The sequence below is a fragment of the Vicia villosa genome, linkage group LG7, assembly GCF_029867415.1.
Source record: "Vicia villosa cultivar HV-30 ecotype Madison, WI linkage group LG7, Vvil1.0, whole genome shotgun sequence".
NCBI lineage: Eukaryota > Viridiplantae > Streptophyta > Magnoliopsida > Fabales > Fabaceae > Vicia > Vicia villosa.
In genome coordinates this window covers 101,309,417-101,331,709 of record NC_081186.1, presented here as the reverse complement: position 1 = coordinate 101,331,709, position 22,293 = coordinate 101,309,417, and the positions used below count along the sequence as shown (strand labels likewise).

Sequence of the window (22,293 nt, the reverse complement as noted above, 5' to 3'; positions counted from 1 at the left end):
AGGAAATAAAAAAACTTAAAAATTTATATCAATGCTTACCGGGTACCCGTTGGATAATTGGTCCAATTCTTCAATCTGGATATGGATTAAAATTATATCCATTACCAGACCAAGAGACGTTTCGGTCAATCCAATGGTCTGGTTCCAATGGACCGGTCCTTGGGTGGTTTTCGGTTCTGCAGGTCCAAAAACAGTCCTACAAGTGAGGCAAAGGGAGCACATGAAAAGCAATTGACAACCTCTTAATTTCAAGTCTATGTATCACTGACACTTCAGAAAAAAAGGTGTCAGTGTTGGTTATGGACACTTACATCAATATTTGTGATTACTTTCAATTTATTTATTTTTTCGAATTATGATTAGTGTTGTCGGGTCAGTGTCGGGGTCAAATTCTAGGTATTGTGTTTGATAGCTTCAAGTTATCATCTATAGGGATTTTATTATACATCATGCGTCAAACTAGCATGGATTTTGAAGGCACAATATCTCTGCACCAGAGGGTTTTGGCTCCTCTTAAGATTGTAGGTAGTTTTTATGCAGGTCCGACCCTAGGGGTAGGCAAACAAGGCCACCGCCTAGGACCTCACTTTGTTAAAATTATTTGCAAAGTGTGTATATATAACCTCCAGTCACTAATATCATATGGAATTATATGGGTCTGTTTTACAATTTGGTGGTCATCTATCTGGCTGTTTTACAATTTGACTAGTTACTATTTAGCAGTTATGTTTATATCAGTACTCTAATCAATATTATAATATCAAAAATAAAAGGAAAACCTAGAACAAAATAAATAATTAGAGATTTGAAAATCAAGAGAAAACAAATGAGCACTACATTTCTTTATTTATAGATATTTAATGAGCACAACAAATGATTAAAAAAATAAAAATATTTTTTATAGGATTAATTGGTATGCACTGTGGGTATAAATTTTTTAAACCATCAATGCATCATCACCATTTAAATAGATGACTTTAATAGAAATTGAAATAAAAGTCAAATAATTTTAACAAATCAATGTTGAGAATCAGTCATAGTGTAAAACTTCTTTCCAACATAAGTGTATTTTAATTAAATTCATTTTTTATTATCGGTTAATATATTTACAGTTATAGTAATTTTATAAAAAATTGTAATTTATAAAAACATGAACAAATTGTGGACTTTTAATATTTTTACTAAATTTTTATAAAATATAATATCTTATTTTTTTTATTAATATAAAGAAAAAATTACCGTAAAAAATAATATGAGATCTATCTAATTTAGATTATTTTTAATAAATTCATATTAGATCAATTTAAAAAATAATATTTAAATAAAAAATTAATAATTTTACTAAATTATTAGTATTAACTTTTATTAAAACACTTTTAACTAATTTGCCCTAGACCTTAAAATATGTTGGGTCGGTCCTGTTTTTATTAGAATTCGATATTGGATGGCGAACTCTATGTGTTGTTGATGATTTATAGTTACTGATAGATTAAGGGAGCATGGTGACATCCTCTATATTCAAATTTTAACATCATGAAAATCACATAACTTTTTTCAAAAATATATACACAAAATTAATATTTATGAAAAAATTATTTAAAATAGTCTCAATTTTTAGTGATATTTTAAAATTTTAATATATGAAAATCTTAAAATTATATTTTATGAGAAGTTAATTAAATGATTTATTTATTTATTTAAAAAATCTTTATAATTTTTTTATAAATATATATAACATTTTATAAATCATTTAAAAATAAAAGTAAAACAAAACAACCAAAACCTATAGGAATGTAGGTTTAAATTTCGTAAAAGTAGTATAAAACAATAACTTCCTCATATAGTGCCTACAAAAGCTTCCTCATAAAGATGTTAACTTGATTTACGCAAGTTATTAGGCGAAATAAATTGAGAGAAACTTAATAAACCTTTTAATTAGAAGAAACTAAATCATCTTTGAACAATTAGAGAGAGTTGAAGCCGCTTGCATCACTTCATTATCAAAACGGTTAGTAATTCCTATTATCATCTTCTCTGTGTTTTTCTTCCTCTTCATACACTCTATCTGAATATTTTGTTTTGCTTACATTATTAATCCTTTTATTGTTCAATCTTGTACCCTTTCAATAGGTTATAAAGTTAAATTTTTTGATATTTTTGTTTATGATGATATGATTTTGACAAAATTGCTATGACAAAGTGCCATTATTACTCATGAAGATTTTAATTTTTTTTTTGTAACGATGGAGGCCTAAGCCGAAAAAGAAAAAAACTACAAGAAAATTACACTGGAGAAATAATCCATAAAAACTCATGAAGATCTTTTGGTTTTAAAAGTGATGACTTCATTTTTGTGTCAATTAAATATTATCAATAGTGGATTAATTTTAAACAAATCATTCATAAGCCGGTCATAGTTGAGAGTTCATGTTCAAAACATTAGCATAGTGGCGGCATTGTATTTATAAGCTAAAAAATTGTAAACTTCAGCATCCAGTTATATTAAGTTATATTAATGTCAAGTTATATTAATGTCGGCATCCATAAAATACTGAAAACCAACATAGTTTAATATAACATATATTTCAAAGTGTGGATCTAAAATTTTAATCTGACCTAAAATAAATAGGTGTAAAATAGACATTATTCAACCAGTCAGTTTTGCCACCTATTACTATTTAGGTTTATTTTTTAAAAGGTGCATATTTTTTATCAAATAAATAAATGATTATATTCATACGAATATCAAATCATGAGTATGTCAAAATCAAAATTTGATTTTTTATATTATGTACTAGGCTAAAAGAATTTTCTTTTATCTTTACTAGGGTTTAACGGTTGTTTTTTTTTAATGTATATCAATGAAAATGAAAATATAAACGATATTTTTTATGTAAATATAATTTTTTTTTTAAACCTAACATGTGGAAGTTAATAGTAGGAAGTTATGTGGTAGTTAATGGTGGGAAGTTATGTGAAAGTTAGTAGTTTTTATAGAAATTATCATATAAATTACTTAATAAAGTAAGAGTAAAAATGGTAGAAAAATAAGTTACTATTTCCTTTATATATTTATTATATATTGCTAAGATGATGATTAATTCTAATGTAACTTTACAAATATAATTTTAAAATTGACTATTTTTGTATTATGTTAAAATATAAGTATTTTTAAATTTATTGCGGACTCAAATTTAAATGTTTGGGCTTAATATTTTAAACTAAAAAAAATGCATTGTTGTTTATAAAAAATAAGTATAAACACTTGGCTTACCTAAAACAAAAAAATTAAATTTTATATTAACCCTTTATTATAATTATACTGTTATTGTGTCTATATATTTGTAAAAAAAAAAATAATAGAAAGATAGAGTTTTATATATCTCTTAGTATTTAATATTAAAAGTTCTTATTATATTTCTAAACTCCATTCTTCTATTGCATTTCTGTGCCTTAATTTTATAAGTAACTTTAAACTATTACAAGTGTTTCACAGAGCTGGGAAAAATGGATACACAGAAAAAACACATAGAAGAAATAAGAAGGAAAAAGTTCTCTATTGGTGCCAAGAAACAAAACCCTTTGACTGAAGATCTTCACCAAGCTGTCAAGAATCTTTCTGCTGAACTTTATACCAAAGATGTTCATTTCCTCATGGAGCTCATTCAGGTTTCTTGTTTACCAAGTCATTGTTTTTCATGGTTTAGTCTGCGAGTTGAGTCTAATAAGTAGTCTACCAGTTGAGTCTAATAAGTAGTTATCCCTTTCTACAGAATGCTGAAGATAACCACTATGTTAAAGGAGTGAGTCCAACATTGGAGTTTATCATTACTTCAAATGACATAACAGCCACCGGGGCTCCTGCCACATTGCTTATTTTCAATAATGAAAAGGGTTTCTCTCGCGAAAATATTGAGTCTATCTGCAGTGTTGGACGATCAACTAAAAAAGCCAATAAGAACCTCGGTTACATTGGCGAAAAAGGTAAATTATTGAATTTAAATGTCTGTTACTAAAATTTTGTATTTCAAATATTTGACAGAATCTTTACTATGGTTGAATTTCAGGAATTGGTTTCAAGAGTGTGTTTTTGGTTACTGCACAGCCTTATATTTTTAGCAACGGATATCAGATACGCTTCAATGAGATGCCTTGTCCGCATTGCAGTCTTGGTTATATAGTTCCTGAATGGGTCGAGGAGAAGCCATCCCTTCTTGACATAACAAAAATATATGGTAAAGATTCTCTTCCAACTACAACGATGATCTTGCCTCTGAAGCCGGACAAAGTGAATCCTGTGAGACAGCAGCTCTCAAGCATTCACCCAGAAGTTTTATTGTTCCTTTCAAAAATCAGACACGTTTCCGTTAGAGAAGATAATGCGGACCCTGATATGAAATCTGAAACTAGTGTATCTATTTCGAGCGAGGTTAAACTTGTGACAACGAAAAACATGAATGTTGAGTCTTACACAATCCATCTATCTGCGGGGAAAAATCGTAGTGACAAGAAGGAATGCAACTACTACATGTGGAAACAAAAGTTTCCTGTGAAATTGGAAAATCTGGTGGAAAGGAGAATGGGTGTTGAAGAGTGTGTTGTGACACTGGCCTTCCCGCATCACGAGAGGCTTCGCAAGAATACAAGTTTACCAGGGGTTTATGCATTTCTTCCTACAGAGATGGTGACTAATTTTCCCTTCATAATTCAAGCCGATTTTGTCCTTGCCTCATCAAGGGAGACAATTCTCTTGGATAATAAGTGGAATCAAGGTATACTTGAATATGTTCCATTAGCTTTTATAGATGCATTCAGAACACTTGTCACGGAATTAGATGAAGCTCCGGTATGCGACTTGCTTTATATGTTCAAGTTCATTCCAATGGATAATTCTCCTCTTGAGAGCTTTACTCACATGAGGGAGAAAATCAAAGAAAAACTGGCTGAAGAAAAAATTGTTCCTACCGAGACATTCTCAAGTCAAAAGCACTTTTGTAAGCCTCGCGAAGTTAGCAGGCTCCTACCTAGCTTTTGGAATATTTTGAGAAAGGCCCAGCAGGAAGAAGTATACTTGCTTGACCTATCTTCTCAAGATGGGAGGAAGATCCTGAGTTCTTCATTTGATAAAAGCGAGTATGATCAAATACTCAACTTTTTAGGGGTGAAACTGGTGAATTTTGATTGGTATCCAAAGTGCATCCAGAGTGCTAATCTTGTGGATGGAGTATCAGAAAACCTCTATGTTGAGCTTTTACATTTTGTTGCTGACTACTGGCCACGGTTTCATGGCTCCAACATCATTCACATTCCATTGATTAAATATGTGGCTTTTGATGGGATACCGTCATTTTTCAGTATTGTTGAATTCAAATCGTCCGGTGGCAAGCGAGTAGTACTAAAAGATTCAAGTGGGACTTGCCCTTGTTCTTGGTTGATCAGTTGGAACAGTATATTTGCAAGTGCAACAAACCAATTTTTTATGCCCGAAAGCACACAACAAGCTATCCTCCAGTTGCCCGATAAGCAAAATTTGTTGAGATGGTTAGCACAGGATGTTTATGTTCGCACTTTGAATCTGTACAGCTTTGCACAAGTCCTCTTAAGTTCTATTAATAATAACTGCAAACTTGCCGTTGCATATGCTCATTTCTTATACCACTCTTTGTCAAAGGGTTATTTGACAAGTAAGCAGGTTTCTAGTCTATCTAGTTCGATGCCACTTGTGGATAATTATGGACAAATAAATAAAAGCAGATGTGTGGTTCTTCTGCCTGCAAATGTGAGCAAGTGGGCAAACTTAATGGTTTCTAATCCATGGAGAAATGAAAGATATGTTGAGCTAGGAAAGGCGTACCTAAATGCATCTTCATATGCAGGCAATAGTACGGATTCTGAGATGTTTATTGGTTTCCTCAGAACCTATGTTAAAGCCTCCGATATACCTAATCTATCTCCTCCAAATGCTGGGTTTTCAGCTGCGGATACACCACTTACAAGAGACAATGCATTTTTGCTTTTGGATTGGATTCGGAACATAAACCCTACTGCCCTACCGGTGAGGTTCTTGGAATGTATTAAAAAAGGAAGCTGGCTTAAAGTTACAAGTAACGGATACAAGCCTCCTTCAAAGTCATTCTTAATTGGCTCATCATTGGGAAAACTTTTGCATAGTGGTTCGGCTCTTGTTGACATCCACTTGGTTGATGAGAGCTTCTACGGGGAAAGGATAAATGAGTACTCTGACGAGTTGAATAGAGTTGGAGTGATGCTCAGTTGTGAGGAAGCCTGTAAATTCATCGGAAGAGAGCTAATGTCTCGTGCATCTTCTTTCTCTTTAAGCAGGAGTCAAGTTCTTTTGATGCTTAACTTCATCCAATATCTCCGGAAAAGTTTTCTTCCTTTGGACAAATTTATCGATAGCATCAAAGAGGGAAGTTGGTTAAAGACATCTCGTGGTCTTAGGTCTCCTGTTGGATCTGTCTTGAATGATTCCGGATGGAAAGCCGCGTCACAAATTAGTAATATCCCTTTCATCGATCAATCTTATTTTGGTGAGGAAATATATAATTACAAAGAAGAGCTCAAGTTGCTAGGAGTGATAGTTGATGTAAGTGGAAACTACCAAGTTGTCATTGAGCATTTAAATACAAATTTGACCTCTTTGACAGCGGAGGCTGTTCTTTTGTTAATGGAATGCATCAAATACTCAAATGTCCCTATTGAAGTCTTAAATTCGATAAAGGAAACAAGATGCTTGAAGACAAACACAGGTTTCAAAACACCTGGTCAATGCTTCTTGTATGATCCCGTGTGGGGCTGCATTTTGAAGGTATTCACTGGTCTTCCTGTTATTGATCGTGCATTTTATGGAGATAGATTATTCTCTTACAAAGATGAATTGAGGAAAATCGGGGTGGTGGTTGATTTTGTAGATGCTATCAAAAAGTTTGCTAGTCTCTTCGAACAAAAGGCATCTGAAACTTCAATTAACCAACAAAATGTTATCTCATTTCTCTCTTGTTGCAGGCTGTTGGAGGGAACTGACTATAGTTTTCCTTCTGATTTCAAAACCATCATACGTAAATCGAAGTGGTTGCGTACTAGTGTTTATGGTTTTAGGTGTCCAAAACAATGTATTTTATATGGTCCGGAGTGGAAATTGATATCTTCGATAACTTCTCTCCCTTTTATTGATTACAGTGACAAATGGTGTGGCATGGTAATACATGAGTACAAGGAGGAGCTGAAGAGATTTGGTGTTGTTACTGAATTGAAAGATGGAGTGAAGTTTGTGCCCGAATGTCTGAATTTTCCTTCAGATCCCTCCACCATTAGTCCTGAAAGTGTGATTTCTTTGCTGGAGTGTTTCCGTCTTCTAATGCAAGATAACAAGCTTTCCATTGGCGACGATTTCAGAAAAAAATTGTCCGAAAATTGGTTGAAGACACGCGCTGGTTTTAGGCCTCCAGAGAAGTGTTTGTTGTTTGATTCCAAGTGGAATTCTTTCTTGAATCCAACTGATGGACCTTTTATTGATGAGAATTTTTATGGACCTAACATTGCATCTTTCCAGAAAGAACTCAATGCAATAGGAGTCATTAGTGAAGTTGAGAAGGGGTGCTCCTTGCTTGCCATTCACCTCGAGTCTCTCTCTGATCATGATACCATTGTGAAAATATATAAGTACTTGTGTAAACACAACTGGAAACCTAAGGAGAAAGCCGCAAGAAAGGTTTGGATTGTGGATGGAAACAAAGCTGGGAAGTGGGTTGATTCTAAACAATGCATCATCCATGACCCTGCTAAACTTTTTGGCTCAAAATTTTATGTTCTAGAAGATATCTATGGTATAAATATTCTTCATTTTTTCAAAGCATTGGAAGTTAAGAATAAGCCCTTACTAGAAGACTATGTTGACCTTTGGAATGAGTGGGGGAATTCAGTGAAGCAACTGTCACATGATGAGTGCTGCAACTTCTGGATGTCTATCTCAAAACTTTTGAGTCCAAAAGAAGTGAAAAAAATTGCCAAGAGATTGAAGAAACTACCTACGACATCAGAAAATAATGATATACTTCTGGCAGATAAGAAAGATGTTTTTATTCCTGATAACCTTCATATGAAGAAGCTTTTTGAGAGCGAGAAAGTTTTTGTATGGTATCCTAAGCATAACGTAACACCGTTGTTCAAGTGTGAACTATCTGATATTTACAGAAAAATTGGTGCTAGAAATATCTCTGAATCACTATCCAAAGAAGAATCGTCCGTAGTGAATGATGATGTTAAATTGAAGCATGTTGATCCAAATAATATTTTCAACTTGAAGGGCTTGGTTAAGCTTATTCTTGGTTTCCTTGCATGTTCTAGCCTGAAAATGGAACAGAATAAGAGACACGAAGCTGTTCGAAGTCTTCTCAACTTGAGTTTCCGCGAGACAAAGGAGCCAATCAATGTAAGCTATAGTTTATCATTATCATCAGGGGACGTCATTACAAAAAAATCAAACAAAAGGGTGCGTTGGGAAAGTCAAAGTTCCATGTTTATAATCCAGAAGATGGATGGAGTTCCTGGTGATTCAATGAAATATGCTTCAAATTTCTCTGAAGCAATATCTGAAGGTGTTTTGCGCGAGAATCATGAACATATTCCTGCACTCGCTGAACTAATCACATTTGGTTTCCTTCTGAAATTTAAGAATGAAGAAATTGATTTACTAATGGAATCCAAGAATCTGCAGATTGAGCACGAGGATGAGATGTTCCTCAAGTCTGCCTTCCCTTCAGGCTAACAACTATATTGCCACTGGCTACATACGTTTTCTGTTTGAATATGTTTTTGTTTTCCTTTCAGTTGATGTTAGAAGTTTTGAACTAGTTTTTCTAATGATGCGTTACAATAGTTTGCTGGTTTTACATTTGTCTGCTTAGCACTTAATTATGGTTGAAGAATTGAAGTTTTAAAGTTAATTTTCATTATTATGTATGACGAAAGTTATTGTTTCATATTTTTTGAAATGCTTTCTAGGAAAACTTTTTATAGAAAATGTTTAGTAAAGAATCTAAATTTGGGATAAAACCAACTATATGTTCCAAAAACGGTCCTATAAACTTAACCACATGATGACAAACTACTTCATTCTAATCCTAACACATCATATGTTTTTTACATTATAACTATTTTTGTTATCTAATTCATGATTTTAAATAGCGGGTGCTGCGACATGTATTGCATCTTGAAGTAATTTTAAATTTCTACAAATTATATAAAATAAGGTGATGATATTTCTCTGTTTTAAAGTTTTTGTTAATTTATGTGTATATGCTATTGATTATTCGTGTGTTTGTAATTTGTTCGTTATTTAAATATTCACATGTTTGTAATTCTCTCAATTAAGACCTCTTATTATTCATGATAATCCGTGATCCATTTTTAGCCTAGCAAATATGTTTTTATCGTTTCATTAGGTGTGGTTTGAATTACAAGTTAGAACGCTTAAAGCAAAGTGTTGTCATTTTATTTGAATCATGTATAATGTGTGACTCGAATCATGTTTATTGAAAAAATTAGATTTTTTCTTTGGATGATTTGATTCGAATAATAAATTGAACTTGACTCGAATCACAATCCAATGTGACTCGAACCATGTTTTAAACTTGACTCGAATCATAGCTCTTCATGAAAGCTAGAATTAGGCTCGACTTACTTTGACTCGAATCATAAGTTGAATTTGACTCAAGTCAGAATATCATGTGTCTCGAGTCATGTTTTTTCACTTGACTCGAATCATGGCTTCAAAAATCCAAATTTACACCTTATATTTAAATAGTTGTTTCTTGGATCCAAATGAAAAAGAGACTTGCATTATAATATTTTTCATGATGAAATTTTTTATGAAACCTTAAGACAAAAATGTCAATTTGTCTTTTCTTCTCAAGTGTGTTTATTTCTACCACCTTTTTTTCTTTTTCTTGTTTGACAAACAACTTCTTGAATGTTAATCCATGTTATATTGCATCTTTTTTTTTGTTATATTTTGAGTGTGTAGTTTGTTGGTTGAGGGAAACTAGAGAAAGAGAGTTGATCAATCTTGTAATGATTCATTGTTGATCACGCTCTTAATAACCATCAAGATCCAAGACCCATTTTACCCATAAACTTGAGAGAACCTTTGTATGTGTTTTTCATTCACCTACATCTAATTCCTTGCCTAATCCCTTATGAATTAGAGTGTGTGAGAGATTTCTTTGGAATTATTCATCATCCTTAACCTTAGTTCTTATTTGTTGTTGTGGACCTTCATCTCTAAAATTTGAGTGGTTGAGGGAGACATTTGGTACTTTAGTGTTCTCAAATGTTTTATGTGAAGTTTGCTATTTGTAACAGGTGCATGGATAGTTTCTTGAATGTAGTTTGCATTTTGTGTTATCTATCAAGATGAGAGTTTCATTATACTCCATATACGACTTTGGCGAAGTAGAGTACAAATTGTTTGTAAGGCGGAGTTGGAAGTTGTCCAACTTTGGCGAGATCGTGTAAAAAATGTTCGTAGACAAAATTGAGAGTTGTCCAATCAACACTTAGATAATGAGAATCGCTCAAACAAGAAATCATTGGGATCAAGGTGAATGGCCACATACGAAGACTTGGAGAAGATTATTGTGGATAGCAAGGTTATTGGATCAAAATTATAGAGGATCTTATGTTTGTAAGTGGTTTGAGTATATGCATAAACAAAGGAATTTATCGTGTGATATTCGGTTGTAATTAAAATGATTGTATAAAACTTATTCAACCCCCTTCTAGACCTATTTTCGCCCATATTATAGCTCAACACTAGTCTCTCTATGAAGGATCTCCGGAGGAAACCTCTGAAGGCGCTCGACTACTATATCATTAGAAAATTAAGGATTTCTTTCCTTTCGCAAGTTCCTTCTTCAACAATCACTGTCAGATCCACAACTCCTTGAGGACGAGCAACTAAATCATTGAATACTAATAGATCTCCTCCGCCATACATATTCATATCCGCTTGCTTGATACCTATCAGATCCATCGTATTCGGACGTTACACAAACTTTCCTCGTCTACGAGAAATCCGGTTAGATTGCGATCAACTATGGTGACTGCACAAATCATAGGCACGAATCAATTTCATATGCTCGGACCTCATTTATCTTTCTATGTGATGCTGGTAGCATGTGTGTGGTCTCTGGTTGTTGCAAAGAGTGACTGTGATCCTCTATGAATTCATGAATAACAAATTTTTCATTCTTCAATACAATAGAAATCCTTGCTTTGCAATTAGTTCTTGTTTCAGCTCTATGGTTACTAACAAAAGCATCTGTTTTGTGTGCTTGTCGTAGTCCTTCCTTGCAACTAACAAATCGGCATGATGATATAGAGCTTGTTTTATTATTCTTGTTCACGAAACGTTTTTTAACGCCAAAGCCAACGTGTGCACTGTATGCGAGCCAAAATTGAAAAGCTGCCTCTGATGAATCAAATTCCATACCAATCATTGGCTTCCAATCAATATTTGTAGATGTCATTTTTTATCATACTTCCAAGTTCCAAGCAAAAGAACCTGAAATTTTGAATAATATAGTTAAATAATATAATTGAATAACATAAGTTACATACGCATAATTAGAAATTAAATACAATGAACTTTGTTTTGTCTAATGAATAATAGGAGATAAACCACAACAACAACCAAATCAACTTTGATGAACAAAAATTAAAAACAGATTCAAAGAGATAACAACTTAAAATGATTGTTTCTTGTTTAACAACTTTCATCAAAGCCAAGAGTAAGAGTCAAGAGAAAATAACTTAAAAACCTTGAAGAAGTTTATTATTTGTTATTAGAATAGATTAGATGAACATATCTTAAATTATTTTTTCAATCAAAGATATTCTAACGTTCCCGCCAAAAAGAATCCGCTTCTGATATTTGATTAGGATTTGAAACCCTAACAAACACATTCGTCATTCTTTCATTATTATGCATCTCCATCAGTGTCAAAACGACACCGTTTCCACTGCCATTGTTCTCTGGATTCCACCAGAACAACTCATTCCACCGCCTCTCTTACCGGAAGAACTCATCACAGATATCCTCTTACGGCTTCCGGTAAAGTCTCTTCTTCAATTTAAGTGTGTCTGTAAATTATGGAAAACCCTAATCTCCAATTCCCAATTCGTAAAGAATCATCTTCAAATCTCACGCATCATCCGTCCACAATTGGTCTTTTCCGTTTTAGATAAACCGTACAAAATCGAATATCACTCTTTGGCGCCATTATTTGAAAACTGGCCAACCCCTGCTGAACCTGTTACCTTCGGCTCCATGAAGAATCGCATCAGGTCTATTATAGGTTCTTGCAATGGCCTGCTATGTGTCTTTCATCACTATCATAATACTGTCAAACTGTGGAACCCTTCTATCAGGTTTAAATCCAACAAATCTCCACAAGTTGTTTCGCGTGATTGGTTTGTTATGCAATATGGCTTTGGATATGATCAAGTTAATGACAAGTACAAGGTGTTATTAGTTGCGCGAAATAAGCTTGATTTTACTCGATCTTTGACCAAAATTTATACCTTTGGTGAAAATATTTGGAAAACCATTCAGAATTTTTCCATTAGGCCCACTAGGAGGATAGGAAAATTTGTGAGTGGCACTCTGAATTGGATGGTATATGTTAGATATTTAGGTGTGATAATCCTGGATATCTTCAAGAACCGTGTTCGTTCACTTTCCGAACAAAGTATTTCGACCCTATACTTGTCTGGGTTCACGAAATCTTTGCGGGGATAATTCTTAAAGAATCAATCTGTTTCTGACAATGGAGAACAGATCAGAATGTAGAGGAAGTATATGATTTTTCGTCCTACAAATCGAGACCAAAAGACTCCTTATATAGGAGACCAATAATAGAAACGAACAGACACACCTGTTCGCTAAAACAGTTATGTTGGTTGGAAACGAAGCACCTGTTCGGTAAAACGGTTATGTCCGTTGGGAAAGGGTGCACCCCGCCCGCTGACCTGGCAGCGGGACCCCAGCCAGGGGCGCTGCCCCTTGGACCCCGCCAGGGGCTCCGCCCCTTGGACCCCGACGGGGCGCTGCCCCGCACCCCGCCAGGGGCTCCGCCCCTTGGAGCCCCCGTTTCTATTATTCGTATTCAATTGTACGTTTGGCTCCACGAGCGTGCACTCCGCACTACCCTAACTCGTTTCAAGCTTAACGCATAATTGCATTGGCCTTCAGTAAATCACATTACTACCAAAATTACATTGATGATACTAAAATCACCAACAGTATATAAAGGTGGTGTTAATTCTAATCAATTCATGATTTTTTTTCCTTTGATGTAGAGAAGGAGACTTATAGAGAAATGTTGCTACCTCGAAATTATGAGCCAGCCCCAATCTATATGCGCTCAAAACGATATCTATATGTCTTGAGGAATTGTCTTTGTGTGTGGGACTATAACGGTGTTGTGTGGTTGATGAAAGAGTATGGTGTTATTAAGTCATGGATTAAATTCATTATTGTTCCTCCAGTGAATAATGTTTCTTATTTTGAGGACCCCTTGTGCATTTCAGAAAATAGTGTTCTTTTCATGAGAACATGGTTTTGTGAATTTTACACACTTGACTTTTTTGATATTGGTGCAAATGGAATTTCTTTTGCTGAACCCTGGTACATTTCAGAAGAGGGTGATTTTATACTACTACCAGAATCAGAATGGTCTTCCCAACTTGTCTTATATAATTCAAGTATTGACTGGTGTTATCCTTTGATAAATATAACTGACACAATTGGGCTCGACCAACATATACATTGTGAAAGTTTGGTATCACTGCAATGGTAAATCACAGTTGTGGAATCTTTCTAGTTTTACTTGTTTGACTTCTGAATGAAAGTAATTTATTTGTTGCTTCTTATCATTTTTTTTAGTTGTGTCATCTCTTGGTATTTATGTTTAATGTTGATGGTTGGTTGAATTAAAGTCACTGCTTTGTTGGAATCCAGTTAATGTTAGCAGGAATCTTCTTTTTGTTCTACTTAACAGAACTTATAAACTATGTAGTTCATTTTTGCATTGGTTTTCTTTTTGTTCTATTGAATTTAGAAACTATATTTTTGTTATGTTGTTACAATGAACTCAATAATCTGATCTCTCACTTGCAAATATTAATATTATCAAAAAAAATATGATGAAAAAGCCTTGTGACGTCACGACCCTATAGAACAAGACCCTGATGCATCAACATTATGACATGTTCTATTTTTTCATGCTTTCTCCTCAATAATACATTTAGCATTATTATCAAATTGTATATTTTTATTAACTCGCCTAATTGTGGGTGTTGCAGAAACGAAATTGGAAATATAACTGAGCATGAGATCAATGTGTAAAGTGAGATAAACATTTATGATATATTTGGGTATTTGTGATATATTTGGAATCTGTTTTACTCATGATAGAATCTATCTTAAAACTTTATATAGAATCGCACACAATTTTTTAGTGAACGGTGACTGATCCTGATTAGTTGAAGAGAGCTAGAGAAGATATCAAAGAGCTTCTGATTACTAAGTTTTGTTATCCTCTTGTGGTAAATTCGAAGTGTTTTTAATTTTTACTTTGGATTTATGTTTAAGAGAAACTATGATCTCTCTGTACAAGTAAGTATACTGCTTTTGATTTAGCGTTTCCTTTGTCTGGAGCTGAATTAGTAATTTAGCTCAGTGTGACTTCAATCTTAGATTTTTCAGTACTTTTAAGAGTAGTTTTTTGATGATTGATTATTCTAGTGAGGGGTAGGTATGAAGTTGTTCTTGATGAATGATATTTAGGGATGATGAATGAAATCATTCCTTTCAAAAACCCTCGTATGCTAGCACCATTATTTTCTACATGTTATACTCTTAAAAAACACTGTTTCTTCTTTTCAAGCAAAAGAAAATATTTCTTTGTTATTGCAAATATGAGATGTGAATGTGTGTAGAGAAAATGGTGTATAGTAAACTTGATTTACAAATCACTGCAACACAGTTTCCTTAAGACACTATTCTCATGTCAGTTCTTACTCTCCCGACGAAAGAACAACCTCAGCACCAAGATGTATAGACTCTGATCCTAATCACTTTGCAAATTACAGCTTCGTGTCAAGTTCCAACCTCTCAATACTTTCGTTATCCCAGCACCAACTTTAACTTCATAAGCTGCAACAACCCCTGCCTTCCCCGTTATTCCAATCTTCTAAACCGGAATTGTCACACAACCTCCAATAATATTAACAATTTGGTTCCAACAAACTCGTGAAGAGCATCTACATTTTGGTACAATAGTAAAACATAAACCTCTTCAATGAGAGACTTCTTCATATTAAAGAGAATCGAAAGAAAATTCTTTCTTATATCGTAATTGAGATATAAGTGTTGCTAGACCACTCTAGAATTGCTCTATGGGGCTCCCGTCAAGACCGTGTTGTAGCAAAAAAGAGTGCCATAATTGTCAAAAAAAGCATCATCACTGTCACCTTGGCCATAATTCTCCACATCAACATTCGAAGACCACTTGAGGACCGGGGGAGCTACCTACAAGCTTATTAGGCATATGCCCCCACTAGAATTAAAAGTTGATTTTAAAATATTACATATGTACATTAAATTAAATGATTACTTTATTTCAAAATATATTGCATAATAGTTCATTAAATATTAAAAAAGCTCTTAATCTGTTGATGTTTATATCTTTTCTTTATGATAGTATATTTTTGGAATTAAAGAAAAATTAATGATTCCAATTGATTTTGATTTGCGGAGACAAAATTGTAAATTTAGAAGAGATTAAAGGTAGTACATTGTTGGTGTAAAATAATTTTAAACCATAATCAACACAACAGTAGACCAACCAGAAGAAATTAGATAGCAAAGAGACTGATGGACCAGCTAAGGCCTGACTAAGGTGGACCATTGCCCAGGCTGCTTCCGCTAACATTTTTTATGGACTGTAGAAAAATTTTGTTTATTATATATTTGATACTATCTTAGAACAAAAGTGGAAAGTGGAAGAGTTTAAGAAAAATAATACAAAAGTGGAAGAGTTTAAGAAAAATAATATTAAACACCCAATGAGAAGTTGACATTTAGGGTGTGTTTGTTGGGAGAGAAGTTGTGAAGAGAGAGTTTGAAAAGAGAGAAGTAAGAGAGAGATACTAAAGTTATGTTGTTTGAAATGCAGAGAAATAGGGGAGAGAGACCAGAAAAACGTGGGTCCCACTCCTTTTTCTAATCTCTTCTCTTGTGCATAGAAATAGGAGAGATGCTCTATCTTACCATTTATACCCTTTATCCTTATGTTTTGTACTGTGAGTGGTAATGATAAATTGAGACTAAGATGCACTAAAAAATTAATAATGTGATAGTGAAACCATTGAAAACAATCTTTAATTTTAACAAAAAATATACCGAAACCACCACTTTAACATAATCAAAATATTAATTAATTAATTAATTAATTAAAAATAAAATATTACAACAACTCCATAAAGTAATAACAAGCATTTTTTAATGTTTGGTGAGGGTACCATTAATGAGATGCACCGGAAGAAGAACTGATGGCGTGTTACGAGAGTAGCGGAGAACAAAAGGTTGTAAATGGCAGCCAAGAGTACAGATCCTGATTTGTTATAATATCAAAAAGAAGTCTATAAGCAGATTGTGACCAGGCCTATAGCTAAAAAGACTTCATTTAGAAGTGTTCAAAGAGTTTAAAGGTATACTAACTCAATTTGATGAAACACATCTTAATTAAACAGTTCTGCTGATTTTATGAACCAATACTGGTCCATTGTGTCTTCCCCATTATCATGTTTTTGAGCAATTAACCCGAATCCCTTGTCACACCAAGTATTCCCCAGGAATTTAATACACACGCCAATATTTTATCGACGCTCCATTTATTCTTTTCCGTCCATAACCAATAATCAAAACTGTATTTGCTCCTTCTCCCAACGGTTTGTATATTTGTCCCTTCAAAACAATAGCTTATGAGTTTTAGTTAAATAAACATTCGAACTATCAAGAAAGTACAATATGAGTTTTAGTTAAATAATCATTCTAACAATCAAGAAAATACCATATGAGTTTTAGTAAAATAAACATTTAAGACCGAGTATGAAAGTACCTTAGATAAGTATCCGAAGTCCTCGGTCTCATAAAAGCCTCCAATGACTGGACCTTTAGTGTCCAGTAGTAGCTCCACATTGTTAATTCCGTAAATTATGTCAAATCTTCTAATTTTTGCGATAGTGTCTCTGGAAATTTTTGATTTTGACCCTCTCCTAAATTTTTGATAATGTTTTCCTCTAAAAGGTCTTTCTCCATAATCAATCAAACTCTTGCTTTTCATAACATTCAAGCATCTCTAGCATCTCTTAATGGTAGTGTTATATGTTTTATAAATATCAGATTTAAGGAGATGATATACCATGTTTTTTTAGAAGTTGTAATCACGGTTTCAGAGAAGTTTTAATCAATATTGATAAAACATATGACACTACCATGACACTACCATTAAGAGATGCTTACATGATATGAAAAACACGGGTGTGATTGATTATGGAGAAAGATCTTTTTAGATGAAAAAAAGGTTATCAAAAATTTAGGAGTGTTAAAATCAAAAATTTCCAGAGACACCATCGCAAAAATTAGAAGATTTGACAAAATTTACGAAATTAACAATGTGGAGCTACTACTGAACAATAAAGGTCCAGTCATTGGAGACTTTTATCAGACCGAGTTCATACATATCAAGAGTAGATTCAGAGAAGTTTTATCCTCCCCCGATATCCAATACGTTAAGATAGCTGCAATCCCAATGCTCACTTGTCATTCTGATTAACAAACCATGGATGGAGCTTTCAGAGCTCGAAACTCACTCTCGAAATTTCTCTCATCTCTCACGGTCACGATCACGGTTCAAGTAGAAGCACAATGGTCAAACAAGCATATAATCCCAATCTCCACATAAAGATAAAAAACGATAAAGGTGCAAAAGAAAAAAAATTACCTCTTGCAAAGGCTTCAACAATGATCCTCTTCAGGTATGCGTCTCCGCTCTTCTCTTCCTTTCTGCTCCGTGAATCTTGTTGCTTCTGAAATGGATGTGTTCTGTTGGTGAATGATGAGTCTTGTTGTTGTGTTTGGGATGTGGTGAGCTGGGTTTTGATTCGCGATTTCGTTTTGAATGGAGATGATGCTGATGTTGGTTCTGAAGCGCAACGAAGATGGAAATGGGTTCACGATCTCATAACTCGGCGAGGTCCTTCTAATCTCTCTTCTTCTCTCAATTTCTGAAGGGTTTTATTGATTAGGAAAACGATGATGAATGTTAGGTTTATGATGAATGATATCTGTTTCTTTTCCTTCTTCTCATAATTTCTGGAAAATTTTTGTAGATGAGAAATTTAGGGTTTTTGGTGGATTGTTGTTTAATGGGCAGAGGTTTGGTCGAGTAACTGTTGGTTTGTGGTTTTGAGAGGTAGTTTTTTGAGAGATTTTCAGAGTTTTTCTCCTTTTTTTTTTATTTGCTTGCTGTTGCTTCAGTTCCCTTTATAGAAGGATTGGAATAGTTTTGGGGGAAATTTTTTGAGAGGATTTAAACAATTGTGGTATTCTGATTTGCTCACTTTTTGATGCAGGACCTGTTATGTCATTTTAGTGTAAGTTTGACATCATTTTTGGAATGGTGTAGTAGAGTGGTCAAGAGGTGGAGCAGCAAGGCTTGATGATATGACAGCTGTTTCCAACGTCTCTTATCCACCTCACACAGCTGTCCTCCAATACCCTAGTCGTGGCAGTCCCTCAACATGCCACGTGTCCCACACACGTTTTCCTTCAAATCCTAATCCCTCCCTTGCTTTACCCGGCCCAATTCCACAATTATCCAACCAAAGTTCCATTCAAATGGTTTCTTCTCCTGTGTACTTTGCACAATTTCTTTATAGATTTTGACAAGTTGAAAACATTCCTAAAAATCTTTTTCAGTGGTGTATCTTCGAAAACATTCAAAAATAAAGATTTTATTAATTCTTATATACATCTCAGAAAACATCCCAAAATATAGTTAAAGATTATTTATGATATATATAATCGAAAAAAATTAAAAAAATTAAAAAAATTTCATATTATTAATTACTAAAATTATTACTATTAAACAATAATTATAATTATATAAAAAATAAATACATTAATAATTATTCAACAAAAATTTAAAATAAAAGAGATCAAGTAATAGCAAAATTATTTGCTACTTTATTCATATTTTAATATAAATTTCAAATTACATAATTTTTCAAAATAATAAATAAAAATGATAAATATACAATTATTTTAATAATTAATTATGATAAAAAATCATTTACTTAGTTTTAAAAAATTACAAGAGTTTTTGTCTAATTTTATTTAGTGAATAAATTATATATTTAATTTTATATGATTCAAAATTTACTTATAAAATATAATAAGAATGTTTTTTATATATATAAGTTAGTAAAATAAATTTTAACCTTAAAATTATTTTAGAAAATTTGTTTATAAAATGAATTTTTTTTTACTATTTGTTTTTGAAAATTAGTTTATGAAATGATTTTTTTATTTATCATAAAAAATAATAAATAAATAGCAAATACTTTATTATTATTATTGTTATTAATTTTAAATATAAAAATTTAAATATTTATTTTGCTAATATTATTATTATTATAACTTGATTATGATGATATATATTTAATAATATATTTTAATTAATACAATTAATTATTCTATTAATTAAATTGATTCAATTTGATTTTAATATTCTAATAAGTATCGAGTTCTTTCGCGTATGCATATTCGAAAAATCACTAGACCAAACCTTGGAATATCTCGTATATGCATCTCTGAATACACATCTTTCCCAAAAAAAAAAGGTAACTTCGGATATGCATATCTAAAGTCACATTTTTTCTAAAAAAAATGTTTTCGAAATATAGGGGCATTTTTGGAATTTCGCTGCGGGTTCGTAAGAAGTCATTGAGGTCTATAAAGAAATTATCGAACCTTTAGGACAAGGTTTTTAACGTTGCCTTGAGTATTGATAAGAAGTTGGGCATGCTCAATAGAGAAGAGAAAATACCGGTTCTCTTTAAGGACTTTTATAACTTAAGAGATGTTGTTAGTAATTTTTATTGTAACTTTCTCTTTTATTATTTCGGCCCACTGCCTTTTAGCCCACTTAGTAGGCTTAACCCTAGCTATTTATAATGTATTTACGAATTGAAGAAGTTCTAAAACCGTTTTCCACTATTTTTCAATCATCCCTTCCAATTTATCAGCAATTTCGATAATTTGCCCCTCAAATTCATTGGCGGTTATGAATTTGAAATCATGTTTTTCAATCTTCCCTTCCAATTCATTTGTAGTTTCGAGAATCTGCCCCTCCAATTCAACGACAAATCATGGTTTCACAAAGGTATCATTCTATTGATTCCATATTCAAAACAGATACTACACCATTAACTATTCAACTGTCCTAATAATCGTGCCTATTGAACATTAAACTTTTATCTTCTGCACATTCCCACTGTTATTATAGGACCAGGCCTGTGAAAATTTTTGGGGATTTTCCACTAATATCTACTTCTAAAACTGTTTTCCACTCTTTTTCAATCACCCCCTCCAATTCATCAGCGGTTTCGAGAATCCTCCCCTCCAATTCATCAGCGGAATTCATCAGCGGTTTCGAGAATCCTCCCCTCCAATTCATCGTTTTGGGGTTTTCTATGGTTATCTACTTCTAAAACCGTTTCCCACTACTGTTTTTAAATCATCCCCTCCAATTCATCAGCGTTTTCGAAAATTTACCCCTCCAATTCATCGACGGTTATGAATTTGAAATCATGTTTTTCAATCCTTCCCTCTAATTCATCAGCGGTTTCGAAAATCTGCCCCTCCAATTCATCGTTGGTTATGAATTTGAAATCATGTTTTCACAAAGGTATCTTTCTATTGATTCCATATTCAAAACAATTTCTACCCCATTAACTATTCAAGCGTCCTAATAATCATGCCTCTAATATTTATAACCCTGAATAATTTTAACATGCATCTCATCGTCGTCGCACAAATCCTCAAACATCGAACTTTTATATTTTGCCCATTCCCACTATTATTACATGACTAGACATGTGGAACTACTTTTGCGATTTTCCAATGTTATCTACTTGTAAAACCGTTTTCCATTGTTTTTCAACCATCCCCTGCAATTCATCAGCGGTTTCGAGAATCTTCCCCTTCAATTCATAATTTCGGGGTTTTCCACGGTTATCTACTTCTAAAACTGTTTTGCACTGTTTTTCAATCATCCCTTCCAATTCATCAACTATTTTGAGAATTTTCCCCTCCAATTCATCAGCGGTTATGAATTAGAAATCATGTTTTTCAATTATCTCCTCCAATTCATCAGCGGTTTCGAGAATCTGAATTTGAAATCATTGTTTCACAAAGGTATCATTCTATTGATTCCATATTCAAAGAAGTTTCTACCCCGTTAACTATTCAACCGTCCTAATAATCGTGCCTATAATATTTATAATCATGCATAATTTCAACTTTCATCTCATCTTCTTCGTCGCACAAAATCCTCGAACATCAAACTTTTATCTTCTACCCATTCCCACTGTTATTAAATGGCCAGACCGGTGGAAAAACTTTTGGAGTTTTCCACTGTTATTTACTTTTAAAATCGTTTTCACTATTTTTCAATCATCCCCTCCAATTCATCAGCGGTTTCGAGGATCTTCCCCTTAAATTCATCATTTTGGGGTTTTCAACGGTTATCTACTTTTAAAACCGTTTCCACTGTTTTTCAATCATCCCTTCCAATTCATCGGCAGTTATGAATTTGAAATCATGTTTTTCAATCATCCCTTCCAATTCATCGGCAGTTATGAATTTGAAATCATGTTTTTCAATCTTCCCCTCAAATTCATCAACGATTTCGAGAATCTGCCTTTCCAATTATCGGCGGTTATGAATTTGAAATCATGTTTTTACAAAGGTATCATTCTATTGATTCCATATTCAAAACAATTTCTACCCCATTAACTATTCAAGCGTCCCAATAATCATGTCTCTAATATTTATAACCCTGCATAATTTTAACTTTCATCTCATCTTCGCTGCACAAAATCCTCGAACATCGAACTTTTATCTTCTGCCCATTCCCACTGTTA

The 22,293-nt window shown here is 33.2% G+C and overlaps 1 protein-coding gene and 1 long non-coding RNA gene across 4 annotated transcripts; one reads left to right on the top strand and one right to left on the bottom strand.

Annotated features, from left to right (window-relative positions):
• Window positions 1–3,507: 3,507 nt before the first annotated feature.
• Window positions 3,508–8,788, top strand: LOC131618058 (uncharacterized). The gene is made up of 3 exons (XM_058889326.1): window positions 3,508–3,669; window positions 3,774–3,984; window positions 4,068–8,788. The coding sequence occupies exons 1-3, from the start codon at window positions 3,508–3,510 to the stop codon at window positions 8,786–8,788; spliced, it is 5,094 nt and encodes a 1,697-aa protein (XP_058745309.1).
• A 6,211-nt stretch (window positions 8,789–14,999) lies between these two features.
• On the bottom strand, window positions 15,000–19,100 carry LOC131616202 (uncharacterized). Of its 3 annotated transcripts, none has more exons than XR_009288064.1 (3): window positions 17,205–18,793; window positions 16,606–17,050; window positions 15,000–15,620 (listed from the first exon to the last, which is right to left on the bottom strand). It is a non-coding gene; the product is annotated as an uncharacterized LOC131616202 (long non-coding RNA). The 3 variants fall into 3 exon arrangements; XR_009288065.1 differs by having other exon boundaries at window positions 15,000–15,613; XR_009288063.1 differs by lacking the exon at window positions 15,000–15,620 and having other exon boundaries at window positions 16,499–17,050; window positions 17,205–19,100.
• Window positions 19,101–22,293: the final 3,193 nt, after the last annotated feature.